The following is a 19,111-nucleotide window of genomic DNA, read 5'->3' as shown; positions in this document are numbered from 1 at the left end:
GCGGTTGCTCCGCCGCTTGCCGGGAGCCGGCCCCTCCCCCCAGGGTCTATCTTCCCGTCGCTTTGGATTCACTTCTCCGCCGGTCCTACCTTTCAGAAAGTGGTTGTTTTTCTGTTTCCAGTATTGCTGTTCTTCTTCTCTTCGATCTCCGATGGATTTTCAGGTGTTTGCAATCTTTAGATAAGCTATCTAGCTGATCTCCGGCTAGCTGAAGTAGTCTCAGCCAGCTACTTCTCCGCCATCTTGACTCCCCAAAAAGATACATATTATTTTTCACTTTAATATTTACTTCCTTTTGTGTGGAGGAATATGTCACTTTCACTTTCACTTTAATATCTCACTTCCTCCTGTGTGGACCTTTGCTTTCGTCCTGTTTGTCTGTTGTTATTCTCTGAATATACATTGCTGTTCCTAACCTGGTACTGACATGCATGGTTGCATTTATTATTTCATTTATCACTTGAACACCTTTCTTTTCTAAATGTGATACAAAGATCTGGAATTGCAGTGGTAAATGAGAGCTATATTTCTCACAGTCATGGACTTCCTGAGTTAATATAGTAACAATATGATATATAATGGTGGTTACAGGTTTTGGAATTAGACAGACATGGGTTTGAATACTTATTTTGCCACCTAATAGCAGTATGATCTTGGGTATGTTATTTAACATCTCTACATCTCAGTTTTTTCATCTCATCTCATCCTCTAGAAAGGAAATACTAAATATTTCTACTAGATGGCATTTCTTTGTAACGTCCTTGAATTAATATTTGTCAACTACTTTGTCCAGCCCTTGGCACACAGCAAGTACTCAATAATGGTATGATAACTTTTCTACCATAAAAATCATTGCACATGAAGACCATCTTTAGGTATTTTGTACAGTCCACATCACATCATCCTCCTAAGACCGTAGTGCATGAAGAATCAAACTTTAAAATCATGGTTTTCAGTAATTGAGATAGATTTGTTGAAAGAGATAAAAGTAATTCAGTATTCTCTAGTTGAACAATTAAATGTGGCCTCTGTTGATTTTACTAATATTTAAGTGAGAAATTTTTAATTATGTTTGTATTAAATTTTAGATCTAGTTTTATAAAATTGTTTCTTAGCTTCAGAATAACAAATACAGTTGCTTTGTGTGCAGTGATTTAGCAACTGGACACTGCTTTCCATTTTATTGTTTTGGCATCTTTTCCTTGAATAAGGCTTGTTAAATGAAATATTGTTCACAGCATGGTAGTGAATACTTTACATTCTTCTTCTTATATACTTTCTCTGGACTTTGTACATGACAAACTCAGTTCTCTGACTTTTTCTAGTATTAAAACAAGTTACCGAACCATTTTGTTTATGTTTTGCAATTTCAAAGACCAATAATAAGAAATGTCTTAATTTTAAAACTTTTTGAATCTTAGGGCTGATTCTAGGAGTCTTTAGATTCATTGCCAACTTTGATGAATGATACCTGAACTGGAAAACAGCTCAAAGTGAGCAATGGAGTTTGGACCCATCATTTTCATCTTGTAATATACAAAAATGAGGGGAGGGAATGAGACTATACTTGGATTAAGTACTTGGATCCCAAATTTTGTATTTTTGAAGGTAGGGGAATAATGGAATTCATAAGATAAACTCCAAGCCAATAGGCAGAAGTATTTGAGGTGAATCAAGTATGACAAGAAGTATTTGTGTGTGTTTGATGATGGGGTTGAAAAAGGAACTTTCACATCGAGTTTGTTAATCTTTTGTTCTTTTTTTATTCTTTCTCTTTCCAAAAGAGTCAGATTTGACTTCTTACAGCTGTCAAATGGCCTACCTGAAATATTTCACAGAAGCGAGAGCAGGATTTAGACTAGTATTGTGTTATTTAATTTTTTGCTAAACTGAAAATTTTTGGTATGTTTAATTGGTTCATCTTTATCAAGTATGACAAATATAAAGCTTTAGGGAAGAAACTTGTAACATTATTAAATATAATAGCTCAGAAGTAATGATAACAGTGAGAAATAAAAACATTACAAAATTAAAATGGGTAATGACCACAGGATTTGGAGTTAGTTTACAGGGAAGATCACTGGAACCCCAACATTCCTTTAAGACTAAGCAGATACATATTGTTAATCTTGATAAGGATTACTTTGATTGGAGGGGTTAGGACAGAAGTCATTTATATGAATTCAAAAGAGAACAGGAAGAAAGTAAATAAGAGCAATTAAGTATTGATAATTCCTGAGTATCATTGATAGAAAGGCAATAAAGTTAATGGGAAATAGCTAAAGAGACATATAAGGTTAACAAAGGGATTTTGGTATTGTTTTGGGTTTTTTTTTTTTTTAACCCTGGAAATATTAGGACTTACTAGCTTGTGGATGGATATGGTTCATTAAAAGGGGAAAGTTAGATACATAAGGGAGATTCGGGCAATTTCTCCAGCATTAACTTTAGATTGACAAGAAGTGATGGCAGCCACTGTATAAGTTTAGGGTTTGTCTTTAGATAAGAACATGGTTAGTTGACCCATGGTAATGTGTAGGAGAGCAGAATGTTTGCAAATAAATATAGATAGATTACTGATCTAGTGAGAAAAGAGGTAGGGGATTTCTTCGAATTGTTTCAATTTTTTAATGAGTTTTTGAGGTCTTCAACTGACAGTATCTGAGAAAGGAGAGAGGACTTGTACTAAGGTTGTACAAAGGAAAGAGAGCTTCAGAAAACCATATATTTCAAGAAAAAAACCTGGCCTGCTTTACATATTTGTATGACCAACTTGGCTCTTGAAGTTATTATTTGGGTCCTGATTAAACTCTTTTTTCTGCTTTGGAGAATTGTTTCTCTCTAACCTGTCAGCTCCTTTTTCCGGGGGCATGAGGGAGGGGAATAAGAACAGTTTTTTCTTTGGACAAAGTTAGATACCTGTTTTCTTCTAATACAAAGATAAACAACAAAATATTTTTTGATGGCTTTTTTATATCCAGATATATCCAGTCACTAAGTTGTATTTATTTTTATTAATTGCAGTGTCAAAAATGAAAGCAAAGGACTATTGATATTCCAGATTTCACTTTTTTCCATTTTTTACAAAAATATATCATAATTTTGTTTTTCTTCTTCTTTTAGATGTTCTTAATAGTTGCTCCTCTTTCTGTCCTCTACAACTGGAGGGATGAATTGGACACCTGGGGATATTTCAGAGTCACTATTTTACATGGTAACAAAAAAGACAACGAACTGATTCGTGTAAAGCAGAGGAAATGTGAAATTGCTCTAACAACTTATGAAACACTACGTTTATGTCTGGAGGAACTTAACAGGTAATGGGAATAATGGAAATGAGTGCATTAATATTCTGTTTATACCCATTGTATTTATACCTTTATATAGTGATTTTTTAAAATGTTCTAAATATTCCTTAGTATAATTTCATTTCATTTCAGAATTACTGAAATACTTTATAATAATTTATTCTCTAAAAGGGAAAAACCTGTGGGGTGCCTGGGTGGTTCAGTCAATTAAGCATCCCACTCTTGAATTTGGCTCAGGTCATGATCTCAGAATCGTGGGATTGAGACCCATATCATGCTCTATGTGGGTGTGGAGCCTGCTTAATATTCTTTCTCTCTCTCTCCAGCCATCTCCCACCCTGTCTGAAAACAAAACAAAACAAAACAAAACCTGCATCAGATTTTATACAGTCTGTTTTATTTCCTTTATTCTATCTCCAAACAATGCATGTTAAAGAGGGGTAATACTGTCCTAAATTTTATGCGTATGTTACCTCTAGACTAAGCAATTTTCATGAATGATTTTAATTATGGGAATCTGTTGCTAATGTTGAGTGGCAAAAAATACATATACATATTGAGAATCAGGGTTCCAGGACTTTAAGTACCCAAAAGAAATGAACTGGCTTATGCCTACCTGAGTCTTGAGATTTTTATGAGGCATCTAGAGCTGTAACTATAAAGCCATGTGAGTGTTATAATATGTAACAGAGGATGTTGTGGAAGCACATAAGGGACCTAACTCTGTTGCAGTGAGGAGAGTTGTCATGAAGCTTCCCAGAGAAGATGACCTATGAGCTGTGTAAGAATTGAATTATGGTAAGAGTTGAAGAGTAGAAGGGTAGTGCAGGAAGAAGGAGCAAAGAGCATTTGCAGAGGCCTTCAGCCCACAAACATCACAGACCACTTTTGAATAAATGAAAGCAGTTCTGATGCTTTCTGTATCTCATGGCTGCAGCATATGTGTAAGAGGAAGTGGCTGGGAGACAACTGTGTGGTAAGCAAGAACAGATTATAAAAGATATTGAAAGCTGCCTAGAAATTAGAGGTCTTTATTCTTAGAGTAGTAAAATGTCCTAGAGATGTTTCCAATGAATTACTAATAAAAATGGTCAGATTTGCATTTTGTAAGTAACCTATCTGGTGTGTGTGCAAGACAGAGGAGAACCAAACTAAATGGAACAAGTTAACTTAGGAGGCTTATTATGAGCTAAATTGTGTCCCCTCCAAACGTGCATGTGCAAGTCCCAACCCCCAGGACATCAGAATGTAACTGTATTTGGAAATAATATTTTTAAAGAAGGTATTAGGTTAAAATGAGGCCATTAAGGTAGCCTAGTCCAATCCCTCTGGGGCCCTTAGAAGAGAAAGAGATACTAAGAATTTGAGTGCATAGAGGACAGGATACATGGGGACACAACAAGAAGGCAGCCATCCATAAGCCAAGGAGAAAGGCCTCAGAAGAAACCAAAGCTCCCAACACTTTTATCTTGGATTTCTAGTCTCTAGAATTATTGTGTCTGGTACATCATAATTTTTTTGCTCATCATAGTATTTTTGAGATTCATCCATGATATTGGATGTATCTGTGATTGTTCTTTTTTAATGCTGAGGTGTATTGCATTTTATGAATATATCACATTTTGTTACCCATTAATTTGAGGATAGATATTTATATTTGGGTTTTCCAGTTTTTGGTTATCATAAGTAAAACTAAGGAGTATTATTGTAGAAGCCTTTTTTTAAGCATACATTTTCATTTATCTTGGGTAGACATATTTGCATTTTCTGGGAGTAGAATTGTTGGGTTACATAAGTGTAGGTTTAACTTAGAAGAAACTGCCACACCACTTTCCCGAGTACCATTCTATTCCAACTAACAATCTATGGGACTTCAGTTGCTCATATATTCACAACCTTTGGCATTATCAGTCTTTTTGTTTTTAGATATTTTAGTGTGTCTGTAATAATACTTTGTTCTATAATTTGCATTTTTCTGAATGATGTCTACATGAAAAATATTTATTCTACAGTTATTCTATAATCAATAAAGTCAAGTTGGTTAGGAGTTGTTCTTAAGTGTTGTCTTTACTAATTTTCTGTGGTTTTATAATTTCTGAGAGAAAAATGTAATCTTCAATTATGCTTGTATATTTTTAAATTCTTTTGAGTTCTGTCAGCTTTTAGTTCATATATTTTGAAGCTCTTATTGGGTATACACACATTGAAGATGAATATTTTTTCTTATGATTAATCCTTTTATCTTAAGAAATGTTCTTTTTACATCTTGAAGTTTTATCTGATATCAGTGTAGACAATAATCTTCTTATACTTAATGAATGTTTATCATTTTCTGTCTTTCTATTTGAATATATTGATTCTTTATATTTAAAATGAGCCATTGTGGTTAATGATAGATCTTGCTTTTTTATCCATTCTGATAACCTGCCTTTTATTTGGAGTATTTAGTCCATTTACATTATATATAATTATTAGTAAGGGGGGCTTCCATTTTTGTCAGCTCTAGAATTTGATTTCACCTCACTTAGAAGCTAATAGCCTGCTCCTGTTTTATGGATGTGATCAGAAAAATAAGTGTAATCTGAGGTAGGGAGAAGATAAGTAGCTCACCAAAGCCTACATGACATGAAATTTAAACGTTGACCAATTAACTCCAGAACTTATGCTCTTATTTAATATTTTATATGACCCCAAAAGATGGTCTGCACTTACATAAATATCAGTGAGATATTCATTCATCATAACATCAATCATATTTTAATTTTTAATTGTCTGCCCTTTTAGACTGTGAGGACTTTGGTGTAGGATAATTTCTGTATTTCAGTGCTTATTACACTTCCAACACATAATACTTGCTGAATAAATATTTGTTAAGCAGTTATTTTCTGTGATTGTTACAAATATTAAATAAGAATTCTGAAGTGGAGTTTTCTAGGTATGTGTCCCAGATTTCTGTGTAAAATTGAAAAGTTAAATGTTACAGTGTTTGTTATATATAGCATTCTGTTATTTGTTCAAATGGCTTCATTTTGACAAATGTTCAAAATAGTTTATATTTCATTTGAGTAAATATTAAGTAATCCTGTTTTAGAGTTGCTGCAGTCTGGTTTCTTTTTTTTTTTGAAGTATAGTTGGCATACATGTTATATTAGTTCCAGGTGTACAACATAGTGATTCAACAAGTTTGTATATTATGCTGTGATCAAATATTAAATAATTTTTGTGAGAATAGCACTTTGTGATAGAACAGGATTAAACACTGATCATAGATAATCCAGAGTAAACACACTATACGAGTGAGGTGTATCTCTTTTTTTTATTATTATTATTATATTTTGCTTTACTTTTATTTTTATCAGTTATATATGTATATTATTTAAAGAACCAAATATGAAAAAACTGCAATTCACTCCTTTCTGCCACCTCTATAAACCCTTCTTCAGACACAACTACCTTCAATTCTTTTACTTATCTTCCTACTTTTACCTCCATATCTCTAAAGATCATTTTTATACTACAACTTTTAATTTTAATTTAATTTTAATTTTATTTTTAGTTTTCAGCACTGATTTCTTCTTAAGAAAATGAGGATTTTGCCCTCTTTTGCTTACTATTTTATGGAGTAGGGACTACTATCTAGGAGATCCAGTTGCTTCTTAGACTTGAACATTTACATAACTCCAATTTCCAGAGGCATCTGATACCACCAATTCCTAGCTTTTTAAGACCTCAATAATATGAATCAGATTACTTTTTGGCTCTCTCCACTACTGGCATAGCTACTGCTTTCTCTGCTTTTGTAAGTCATCTTGTCCATCTTCTTCCCAGGTGCTAAAATTTTGTGGTCGTTTTTTCCTTTTTCTTTGTTCTTTTGTTCTTTTTCAACTTTATATTAAGAAATTATCAAACCTATAGAAAAATTGAAGTAACAGTATATGAACATCTATATACTTACCACTAATTATATTTTTTCTTGTACCACGTTATCATTTCACACCTAAGAAGATTAACAGCTATTTAAATTTCCTTACTTATCTTCAAAATATTATTAAAATCCAGTATTTCCAGGTGCCTGGGTGGCTTAGTGGGTTAACGCCTCTGCGTTCAGCTCAGGTCGTGATCCCAGGATCCTGGGATGGAGCCCCACATTGGGCTCTCTGCTCCATGGGGAGCCTGCTTCCTCCTCTCTCTGCCTATGTGCGATCTCTGTCTGTCAGATAAATAAATAAACTCTTAAAGTAAAATAAAATCCAGTATTTCCAAAGCAGGGTTTAATAAATGTTCAAATGATGGATTTGTTGATTAAATCTATTTAGTCCCTTCTAATCTGGGACATTCCCCCAACTGCACTTTTTTTTTTTTTTTAAAGATTTTATCTATTCATTTGACAGAGAGAAAGAGATCACAAGCAGGCAGAGAGAGGGGGGGAAGCAGGCTCCCCGCTGAGCAGAGAGCCCGACGCGGGGCTCGATCCCAGGACCCTGAGATCATGACCCGAGCCGAAGGCAGAGGCTTTAACCCACTGAGCTACCCAGGCACCCCTGCACTTTTTTATTATACAATATTTTGAGGGGATTAGGCCAGTTGTCTTTTAGGGTATCTCAAATATTAGCTTCATCTATTTACTTTCTCAGGGAACAGTGTATTCCTTTAGCATCTATGTTTCTATAAGCCAGTTTTGGTCTAAAGTCTTAATTAGATTCAGGTTAAACATTTTTAAACAGATTTTTTTTTTAAGATTTATTTATTTATTTGACAGACAGAAATCACAAGGAGGCAGAGAGGCAGGCAGAGAGAGAGGAGGAAGCAGGCTCCCTGCTGAGCAGAGAGCCTGATATGGGGCTTGATCCAAGGACCCTGGGATCATGACCTGAGCCGAAGGCAGAGGCTTTAACCCACTGAGCCACCCAGGCGTCCCCAGGTTAAACATTTTTGATAAGAATACTTCATAAGTGAGGCTGTGGGCTTCATATTACATTACTTCAGGAGATATTGTCAGCTTGTTTCACTATTAATGGTGCCAAGTTTGTCCTACAGGCTAAAGAAATGGACATCAGACATTATAAAGTTGTGTTTTTCCTTTTACAATTAGTAGTAATTTGTATGGTGATACTTTGCCAGATTTGAATATTCTGATCCTTCAGTTCTTTTATTTAGCGATATTAGCATACAAAAATTATTCTTGCCTCTATCTGTTATTTTATTGTTTTTTTTTCCTAAATTTATAATTTCTTCTACACTTATTAACTGGCAGTCTCCTTTAATAAGGAATTAACTATAATATCAACAAAAAAGCAAGGCAAATGCTTGATTCTTTGGCCAACTTTCAGACTAAGATGTTGCTATAATGGTCATCTATAATAATAGCAAAGTTTTCCTTCCATCTCCCCCTTTTTTGAGTGTCACTGTGGATTAATGGATTAACGAGGTAGATTTGACATACCATAGAATATACCCAGTATAAGTATAGAATAATTTTTAGTAAATGTATATGGTTGCGATTATCACCACTGTCCAGTTTTAGAACATTTCTATCACCTCAAAAAGTTTTTTGGTTCGAGTCAATCTATGGTCCCATTTCCAGTTTCAAGCAATGCAATCTGTTTTCTGTCTTTGTAATAGATTTGCCTTTTCTGGAAATCTGATGTAAATGGAATCACTCACTATGTAGTCTTCTGTGTTTGGTTTCCTTCACTTAACATCATAGGTCCATCATGTTGTAGCATATTTCAATAGTTTGTTGCTTTTTATTGTTTAATAGTACTACTATATGTATATACCTCATTTTGTTTATCTCTTCATCAGTGCATGGACATTTGGATTGTTTCCAGTTTTTGGCTGTCATGAATAATGCTGCTGTGAACATTTATGTACAAGTCTTTGTGTGGATGTAAATTTTCTGTCTTTTTGTTTTTTTTTTGACACATACTTAGGAATGGAATTGCTGGGTGTTAGGAGATATTTAATTTTTTAAGAAACTGACAAATTGTTTTAGAAAAGTAGCTGCACCAAAAAAAAAAAAAAAAGAATAGAAAAAAAAAAAGTAACTATACTTTCCCAAAAACAGTGTATGAGGATTCATTTCTCCATATCCTTGTCAACACTTGATATTGTCAATCTTCTTACAGTTATAGCCATTCAAATGGGTAGCAGTATCTTATGATTTTAATTTGCATTTTTCTAATGACAAAAGAAGTTGAGAATCTTTTATGTACATATATGTCCTTTGTATATTTTCTTTGGTTAGCTGTCTATTAAAATATCTTACTCATTTTAAAAATTGGATTGTTTTAACTTGTGTTGAGTTGTAATAATTCTTTATATATTCTGAATATAAGCTCTTTACCAGATTATGATTTGCAAATATTTTCTCCCAGTCTGTAGCATGTCTTTCATTTTCCTATGGTTTCTTGAGAAGAACAGAGGTTTTTAACTTTAATAAAGTACAACTCATCAAAAATTTTTTATTGGTGTAATATCTAAGAAACTTATGCCTAACTCAGAATCCACAAGATTTTTTCCCTATGTTTTATAAGTTTTAAAGTTTTGACTTTTATATTTAGGACTGTGTTCTGTTTTGAGTTTATTTTTGTTTATAGTGTGAGGTTAGGATCTAAATTAATTTTTTTCCCTAGAATTTTGGGGTTTATATTTATTCAGTGTTTTATATTGAGTTACAATCATTATTCTTAATGATGCTCAAATTTTCCAATTAGTTTGGCTTTTGTGTCCTTTGGACATTCCCTCATTTGTCTATGGCTACATCTGTGTTTTCTGGCTCTTCATTATTTCCTCTGCTGCATGTCTGAAATCAATCATTTCTCCATGGGGCTTTGTTTTGTTTTATTTTGTTTTAGTGGACTCACTACTATGGGAGCTCATTGCTACTGGGGTAAAAATTGATTCTAAACATTCATTTTAGTGATGTTTAGATGACTTTTTCATTCCACCATCATTAAACAGAATCTATGCCCTTTGTCTTCCTATACATTTTACTTTTATGGGTTGTCCAAACCCAGAACCATTGCCCTAATGGAGAATCCTATGGAGTCATCACAGAGTGAATAGGGAAAACACTCTACAGCTTTGGTAGAGAAAGCTGCTCTCTAAACATGATACAGAGTAAAAAAGAGAAATTTTCTCAACATTTCCCCACTTTTTTCTCATCTTGCAGTTTGGAATGGTCGGCTGTCATTGTAGATGAAGCTCATAGAATCAAGAATCCAAAGGCTAGAATAACAGAAGTTATGAAAGCTTTGAAATGTAATGTCCGCATTGGCCTCACTGGAACCATTCTTCAGAACAACATGAAAGAACTGTGGTGTGTTATGGACTGGTGAGTGAAAAGTAATTTGTCCGTTTTGGAAAATTTTTCATATTTCTTTAACTTAATATTACCTTGTTTGCTAATTAATAGTTTCTAAAAAAAATTGTGTGTGTTTATGGATGTGTTTGTCCCAAACACAGTATATAGAAAGTCCCATGAATGCCTGTCTTTATATATTATTCTTGGCTCCTGAGGTAAATAACTGAACTTATTTAACCAATTCTGTCATCTTAGAGTTATTTTCTGAAATGTCATAAAGAAAAAACATTCTCTTTCCTTGCATTTTGTTATTGTTATCACTCATGAACAAGTGACTTAGTATATTTCTTAGAAGCAAAAAGAAGTCATTGTGTGTCTTTTTAGATAATTTAATAAAGCTGTCATATTTTTTTAATTGTCTTTATAAAGGGCTGTGCCAGGACTTTTAGGTAGTAGGATCCACTTCAAGAAGCAGTTTTCTGACCCAGTAGAACATGGTCAGAGACACACAGCAACAAAAAGAGAACTAGCCACTGGCCGAAAGGCCATGCAAAGGCTTGCGAAAAAGATGTCTGGGTGGTTTCTCAGGCGTACCAAGGCTCTAATCAAGGATCAATTGCCTAAGAAGGAAGACCGGGTGAGAATTGCATTTTTTTAAATTATTAACTTACCATCATTTAATTATTAATTTCTCATGTTTTATTTTTTTCTGAAAAAAAAAATTTTTTAAGAGGAAATCTATCTATCTCCTGTGGTATTTTATGAATATAGTTTTTTGCCTTTTACTCAGTGTGGAAAAGAATTATTATATGCAAATTCAGAAAGCACTAATTCAGCCCAATCTAACAGGTTAGCTAACAGGTTTTTTATTAGTATACATTAAATTCATTTCTCTTATTTTATAAGAATGCTTTTGGTATAATTCTTTCTCACTGAAGAAAGAAGAACTCTCTCCCTAATTTATCTTCTGTTCATATTTTGCCCTTCATATATTTTGCCCATGAATTCTTTGAGACCTTAATAATAGCTATAGGACTTCAGTGATTAAAAACTTTTATAGGTTTGTTTCTTTTAGAATGTTATCTATAGTTATGCAATTAACTTAATTTGAAGAATTTTAGGAAAGTTACAATTAAATTCTGTCAATTGTTTAAAAATATAGTGGTCCTCTTTTATAGTTTTTAATCTTGTGGTTCTTCTAACTCAGGTAATGGAATAAAGGTTCTATAAATTACTATGAACAAAGCTTAATTAATGTCCCAAATATGGGCAATACTATTAGATACTCTCTCATCCAAGGATATCCCATTGATTATTACTTTAAAAAGTAGATTTGAAAGGAAAATATACAAGTTGGGGAAGTTGACTCTTTGATCTAAAGAAAATGTTACTGTTTAATTGGAGTCGTTAATGAACCCCCATTTTAAAAAATATTTTGTATAACTTTACATATATTATTTAGTTATCTGTCCACTAGGAACAGTAACTATAAATATATGAAGAGAGAATTGTGTACAAAGTGTTTAGAACTTGGGCTCTGAAATGAAATAATGTAGACTTGAATCCTGGCTCCCCTACTTAGGAGTTTTGTGACCGTGAGCAATTTGCTAAGTCTCCCAAACCTTGGTTTCTTTACCTGTTAAATAAGAATGATGAGGGGTGCCTGGGTGGCTCAGTGGGTTAAAGCCTCTGCTTTTGGCTCAGGTCCTGGGATCGAGCTCTGCATCGGGCTGTCTGCTCAGCAGGGAGCCTGCTTCCCTCCCCTCTCTCTCTGCCTGCCTTAATGCCTACTTGAGATCTCTCTCTGTGTTATAAATAAATAAATTATTTTTTAAAAAATGATGATAACAGTGTCTGCCTTACATGGTTGCTCTGAAGTGTGTGGCATGTGAGAATTGTTTAGTAAATGTTACTACATGTTTTAAGGTACTTAGGAATAAATTTAACCAAGGAGGTGAAAGACCTAAACACTGCAAACTGTTAAGATGAAAGAAATTGAAAAGACACCAAAAAATGGAAGGATACCCCTTTTCGTGGATTGGAAGAATCAATATTGCTAAAATATCCATACTACCCAAAGCCATGTATAGATTCAGTGCAATCCCTGTCAAAATTCCTGTGGCATATTTTTACAGGAATAGAAAAAATATTCCTAAAATGTGTATGGAAGCACAGTAGATCCCAAAAGAGACAGAGCAATCCTGAGAAAGGACAGCAAAGTTGGCAGGCATCACATTTCCTGATTTCACACTATGTTACAAAGCTATAGTAATCAAAACAGTATGGTACTGGCATAAATACAGACACATAAATCAGCAGAGTAGAATAGAGAACCCAGAAACAAACCCACACATATACAGTCAACTAATATTTGACAAGGGAGCTAAGAATACTCAGTGAGTAAGACAGGAGGATACTCTTTCCAATAAGTGGTGGGAAAATTGGATATGCATATGCAAAAGAATAGAGTTGGACACCAGTCTTACACCACTTACAAAAATTAACTGGAAATGCATTAAAGATTAAAACACAAGTCATAATTGTATAAAACTCGTAGAAGAAAACGGGAAGGAGCTCCATGATGCTGGTCTTGGTGATGAGTTTTTGAATATGACATCAAAAGTATAAGCAACAAAACCAAAATTAAGAAGTAAAACTATGGGGTGCGTGGATGGTGCAGTTGGTTAAGTTTCAGCTCAACTCTTGGTTTCAGCTCAGGTCATGATCTCAGGGTCATGACACCGAGCTGAGCTGAACTGTGTCAGGCTCAGTGCTCAGCGTGGAGTTTGTTTAACACTCTTTCTCCCTCTCCCTCTGCCCCTCACTAACCCCCAGCCCCACTCTCTCTTTTTCTAAAATAATTAACCTTTTTTTAAAAAAGTGAGACTACATCGGACATCAAAGCTTCTGTTACCCTAAGGTGCTTAGTCGTTAAGCATCTGCCTTCAGCTCTGGTCATGATCCCAGGGTCTTGACATTGAGTCTTGCATCAGGCTCACTGCTCCTGCCTCTCCCTCTCCCTCTGCTGTTCCCCCTGCTTGTGCACGTGCTCGTTCTCTCTCTTTGTCAAATAAATAAATAAATAAATAAATAAAATCTAAAAAAAGCTTCTGTACAGCAAAAGAAACGATCAAAAGAATTTGTCATATTTTTTGTAATAGCCTGTTTTATAGATATAGACATATAAGTATTTATAAATAGAAGGCTTTTCCTTGGGGCACCTGGGTGGCTCAGTGGGTTAAAGCCTCTGCCTTCGGCTCAGGTCATGATCCCAGGGTCCTGGGATCGAGCCCCACATCGGGCTCTCTGCTTGGTGGGGAGCCTGCTTCCCCCTTCCTCTCTGCCTGCTTGTGATCTGTCTGTGTGTCGAATAAATAAATAAATATCTTTAAAAAAAAAAAAAAAAAAAAAAAAGAAGGCTTTTCCTTTTTATTCACATTTTTCAAAATCTTATGGGTTTTATGACCTGGTTACATACAGCTACATCTAGAAGACTTTTACCAATTTCTGGTGCTACTAGAAATATAAGATAAATTATATCCTGTATAACTTAGTGGCATGATTTTATCAAATTTTCTTCTTTTTTTGAATTTCAGTACAAAATAGAAACTTGTAGTTGCTTTTATGTGTATTTTCCTAATTCTTACCTTTATTAATCTTAGATGAATTTATAGTAGGATATCAAATACAAATTATAATACAAATGGTAATAATTGTCTTAAATTTTTTTCTAAGTTTTTAAGAAATTGAGTAAGTACTATTCATACTGTTGTTCTAAAGTTTTCCCTTTTCTTCTTACCCAGTTTTTAATTTTTTTTAGAGAGATTTTATTTATTTATTTGAGGGAGAGAGAGAGAGAGCACAAGTAGAGGAGAGAGGGAAAGGGAGAGGGAAAGCAGACTTCCCGCTAAGCAGGGAGCCTGATGTGGGACTCTATCTCAGGACCCTATGATCATGACATGAGCTGAAGGCAGACTTGCTTAACTGAGCCACCCAGGCACCCCTCCGTATCTAGTTTTTTTATTTGACCTAAACGGTAGTAATTTACTTGCATTATGGGCTAATAGTATGAAACCCTGAAAAGACCCAGAATATATTTAGGAATATATAAGGAAAACACTTGTTTTTTCATATTTTGATTCCTTTCAATTGAAAAACAAACTCTATGAGATTTATTTGAAAATAGAGTTATTTATATACTTTAGGGTCATAATAATATATCTAAAAGAATAATAGCTTATAAACAGTTTTCACTCTTAAAGTCTTTAAAATCTGGTGTACATTGTGATTATTACTGCTATTAAAAAAAGTACCAATAATTCTTCATGTTTCATCTTGGCAGATGGTATATTGTTCTCTGACAGATTTTCAGAAAGCTGTCTATCAAACAGTACTAGAAACAAAAGATATGACTTTGATACTTCAGTCTTCTGAGCCTTGTAGCTGCAGCAGTGGCCGGAAAAGGAGAAATTGTTGTTATAAGGCAAGCATTTCTGGGTGGTTATCTTCACATCTTGCTTTTGATTACATTGTTCTCTATTCCAGTGTCAGAGGTAAGGAGCAGATAAAATAACCTTTTCTCAGTTCTTTATCTTTAGAAGCCACAAGTTAACAAAAAGGAATAGTTTTCAAAAGTATTTTGCAATATCAAATAGTAGTCATAGCAAAATATAATACTCAAATATCTTTCCAATAAACTGGTTTTTCAGTAGCTCTCAGAAACTAGTACCTTCAATTTGATATCCTCCCTTTCAGCTTTTATTGAGAAGTAGCCTACTTCATTTTGAGACTTCATCTTATTTCCAGAAGTTTCTCAATAATAAACTTAGTCTTTGACAGCAGGCTTATAATGCTGTTCTGATAGACTGTTAATTAATCAAAATTGTGTACTAGTATAATAAAGTATTTTATTTTTATTTAGCAACAAATATTAGTTTATATTTTTTAACTTTCTATCTGTATTTCCTGCCCCTTTTTTCACCTCTCTGTTTTAGTATCAAGATATCTATCAAATATCCATGTACATCGAGGGACCCTGAATATTTATCTAGATTGATATTTATTTAATCTCTCATTTGTTTTGCTCTTTTTTAACCACGTCACTTTTTCATAATAGCACAGTTTCCTCGGACACCTTGGAATATAAAGGAGAGGATAGAGAAGGGACAGTGAAGTATGACCCTGCCCCTGTGCCATTTTTTATTAGCAGGAACCTCTTATGGCAGCATTCTCTACCACTATGTATCATGAGGGTAGATGCTTTCTGGAATGAGGACTTTCTCCCCTCTTTTATTAAAAACATCACCAAAAGTGTGAGTCTACATGAAGTGATTCATGAATCTTTTTACATAATGGCAGACCATCATTTTCTCAGAATGTATTGTGCCAGTAGTGACCAGATGATAAACATTAGTGTGAGCGATAGAGTTTATGAAGTCACTTGTTACATAGCTGTGTTAGTCTCTTGCGTGTTTTTATTTTCTCTTTTTTCTGGTTACAGACCAATTCACATGGTGAAACAGTGAAAACCTTGTATTTCAGTTACCTTGCCGTCCTTCAGAAGGTAGCCAACCATGTTGCACTACTGCAGTCTACTGGCACCTCCAAACACCAGGTTTGAGTTGGTTTTGTACATTTCTTTATGATGCTAGTTGATATAAGGATTTTGTATTTGCTATAAAATGCCATAGCCAAGTATCTTTAAGTTATTTTTATATGTAGTTGAAGAGGAAACTAACTTGCTCATGTTTTAATTTAGGTGTCAAAGAAGTATATGCTCTTTAAGTTTTTTAAAGAGAAAACTGAAGCCTAAGTCAAAATAATAATCCTTTTTTATGCCTCTGTTAGTGCTGCTGTATTTGTTTTCCTAACATGATACAATTACTAAGTAAGATATTTGATGAGTCAGTCTCATTCCATTAATAGTGTATCTAACTCCATTTATCCAACCTACTGGATTAAAATACATTTACAGTAATCTGTATATTAAATATTAGGATTATATCCCAAGTTGGCAAAAATCAGCAATTTCAAAGTTTAGAAATAAATGCAATCATATACTTTGATCATTTCAATTGTATCTTATTCTAGAGCACACATAAATAAAAAGAAGTCTTTAAGGCTTATTTTTTATTGCTTTTTAAGGCTTTTTTAATATAATTTTATATTTTCTTTTTGTGTTATAGTCTTCATGCTGTTCAAATATAATTTTAAAATCTAATAAGCATTTAATATTGTTATTTGATAGTACTGTTTGCTCTTTGGGAAGTATTTGAGTCCTTGACTTAGAGATTAAAAAGAATAATGATAAAATTATTAGTCCTATCATTTCAGAACTCATCAAAGCCATATATAATTAATATTATCACTTTAACTTTTTCTAAATTATTAGTCTGACTTAGAGAAGATAATATCTTCAAAGTAATATATTCCTTCTAAATAGAATGTTTTCATAAACAATCTCAATTTATATATATATATATATAAATGTGTTCGGTTGAAATTTCTTTTCTTCTATCTTTTCCTCCTAAGGAAACACTTATCAAAAGAATATGTGATCAGGTATTTTCCAAGTTCCCAGATTTTGTGCAGAAAAGCAAAGATGCAGCTTTTGAAACCCTTTCTGATCCAAAATACAGTGGGAAAATGAAGGTAAGTGCTCTTCTTTCAGGCTGTACACACATAAGCGTGATACACAAAATATTTATCAGTGGTATGATGGAGACACTAACTAATCAGAAAGATACCCAATCATTCAGAAGAGACTGTGGCCAAAGACAACTGATGTAGCCGTATCATCATTTACTAACTTACAATGAACCATGCATGCAGTAGGTTCTCAATTATTGCTTACATCAAATATACTTCAGACTTTCCTTATTGATTTATGAGATATACGCCCTCTTAAAAATGTATGTTGTTGCCACATATATAATAGCTTAGCTTCAAATGTTTAAGAAGATTATCTATGTCTAAACTGAATTTTCTGCCAATCTATATTGGAAAGTTGCTAAGTGTCAAGTTGTAGCAAGGGAGCATTTGTTGTACACTAGGAAACTGACCTATAGATGCTGTTCTACTGAGGGAGGGTGGGAAAAATAAGGCTAGGTTCTCCAGCCATGACCCAGGCCTTGGGGCATTGCCTGTGACAGCTGCATGAATTGCTGATAGCTTCCAGCCTTTTTGCAGTCACTTTGTTTAACTCTTTAGTAACTATGAAGAATCTTTATTTATGGATTCAGAGATTATTACCAAACAATTTCCAGCATTATAGTTTAATTAAGAAGAAAGTAAGTTACTTCTTTTGGCTAAATAAATAAGTGATTTTAAGTAGTCAGGTGGTCATTTTCTTAAAATCTTGGAAATATTTTTAGCAGTTAATTTATATAAACTCATAGTTTAGTTTGCTTGGACCTCTAAGTTCAATGAAATAAAATAAAAACCAAGAATATTACCTTAAAAACTTGTGTAAGTATTTTTTTATTGAGATAAATTGACATATAACTATGTTAGTTTTAGTTTTAGGTATACAGCATAATGATTTGATATGAGTATATGGCAAAATGGTTATCACAATACATTTAGTTAATATCCATCTCCACACATAGCCTTTTTTATTGTGATGAGAGCTTTTAAATTTTTTTTTTTTAAGATTTTTATTTATTTATTTCACAGAGATCACAAGTAGGCAGAGAGGCAGGCAGAGAGGGGGGGAAAGCAGGCTTCCCGCTGAGCAGAGAGCCCGATGTGGGGCTCGATCCCAGGACTCTGGGATCATGACCCGAGCCAAAGGCAGAGCCCCAACCCACCCAGGTGCCCCGATGAGAACTTTTAAGATCTACTCTCAGTAACATTCAAAGATGTAATACAGCATTTTACATTCAAATATGTAATACAGTTGCTGTACATTACATCCCCAGGACTTAAAACTGGAAATTTGTACCTTTTGACCACCTTCACCCAATTTGCCTGCCTTCACCCACTGTTTCTGGCAACCACCAATCTATTCACTGTACCTATAAATACAAGCATTTTTTTTTAAGATTCCACATATAAGTGAGATCATAGGATATTTGTTTTTCTTTCTTCTACTTCATTTAGCATAATACCCTTCATGTTGTTGCAAATGCCAGGGTTTCCTTCCTTTTTATGTCTCAATATTCCATGATACATGTATATATCACATTTTCTTCATCCATTTTTCTGTCAACAGACACTTAACATTTTTTTCCACATCTTGGCTGTTATAAACAATGTTCAGTAAATATGGGGGTGCAGATGTCTTACTGAGATCTGTTTCATTCTTTTGCATAAGGCTATTCAGTTTTCCCAGCACCATTTATTTATTTATTTATTTATTTATTTTTAAGATTTTATTTATTTATTTGACAGAGAGAAATCACAAGTAGATGGAGAGGCAGGCAGAGAGAGAGAGAGAGGGAAGCAGGCTCCCTGCCGAGCAGAGAGCCCGATGCGGGACTCGATCCCAGGACCCTGT

At 33.9% G+C, this 19,111-nt stretch overlaps 1 protein-coding gene across 2 annotated transcripts in view; it reads left to right on the top strand.

The window, feature by feature from the left end:
- Positions 1–19,111, top strand: part of ERCC6L2 (ERCC excision repair 6 like 2) — a 148,116-nt gene that overhangs the window by 49,425 nt on the left and 79,580 nt on the right. For both annotated transcript variants that reach the window (XM_059411717.1, XM_059411718.1), the window contains exons 4-9: positions 3,124–3,317; positions 10,483–10,644; positions 11,044–11,251; positions 14,957–15,097; positions 16,115–16,228; positions 17,146–17,265. In XM_059411717.1, coding sequence (XP_059267700.1) covers positions 3,124–3,317; positions 10,483–10,644; positions 11,044–11,251; positions 14,957–15,097; positions 16,115–16,228; positions 17,146–17,265 — 939 coding nt within the window. The remainder of the gene's footprint in view (positions 1–3,123; positions 3,318–10,482; positions 10,645–11,043; positions 11,252–14,956; positions 15,098–16,114; positions 16,229–17,145; positions 17,266–19,111) is intronic.

This window comes from Mustela nigripes, chromosome 9 (assembly GCF_022355385.1).
Source record: "Mustela nigripes isolate SB6536 chromosome 9, MUSNIG.SB6536, whole genome shotgun sequence".
In the NCBI taxonomy this organism is placed as follows: domain Eukaryota; kingdom Metazoa; phylum Chordata; class Mammalia; order Carnivora; family Mustelidae; genus Mustela; species Mustela nigripes.
The sequence above is the reverse complement of the archived record's forward strand: the minus strand, read 5'-3'. Positions and strand labels throughout refer to the sequence as shown.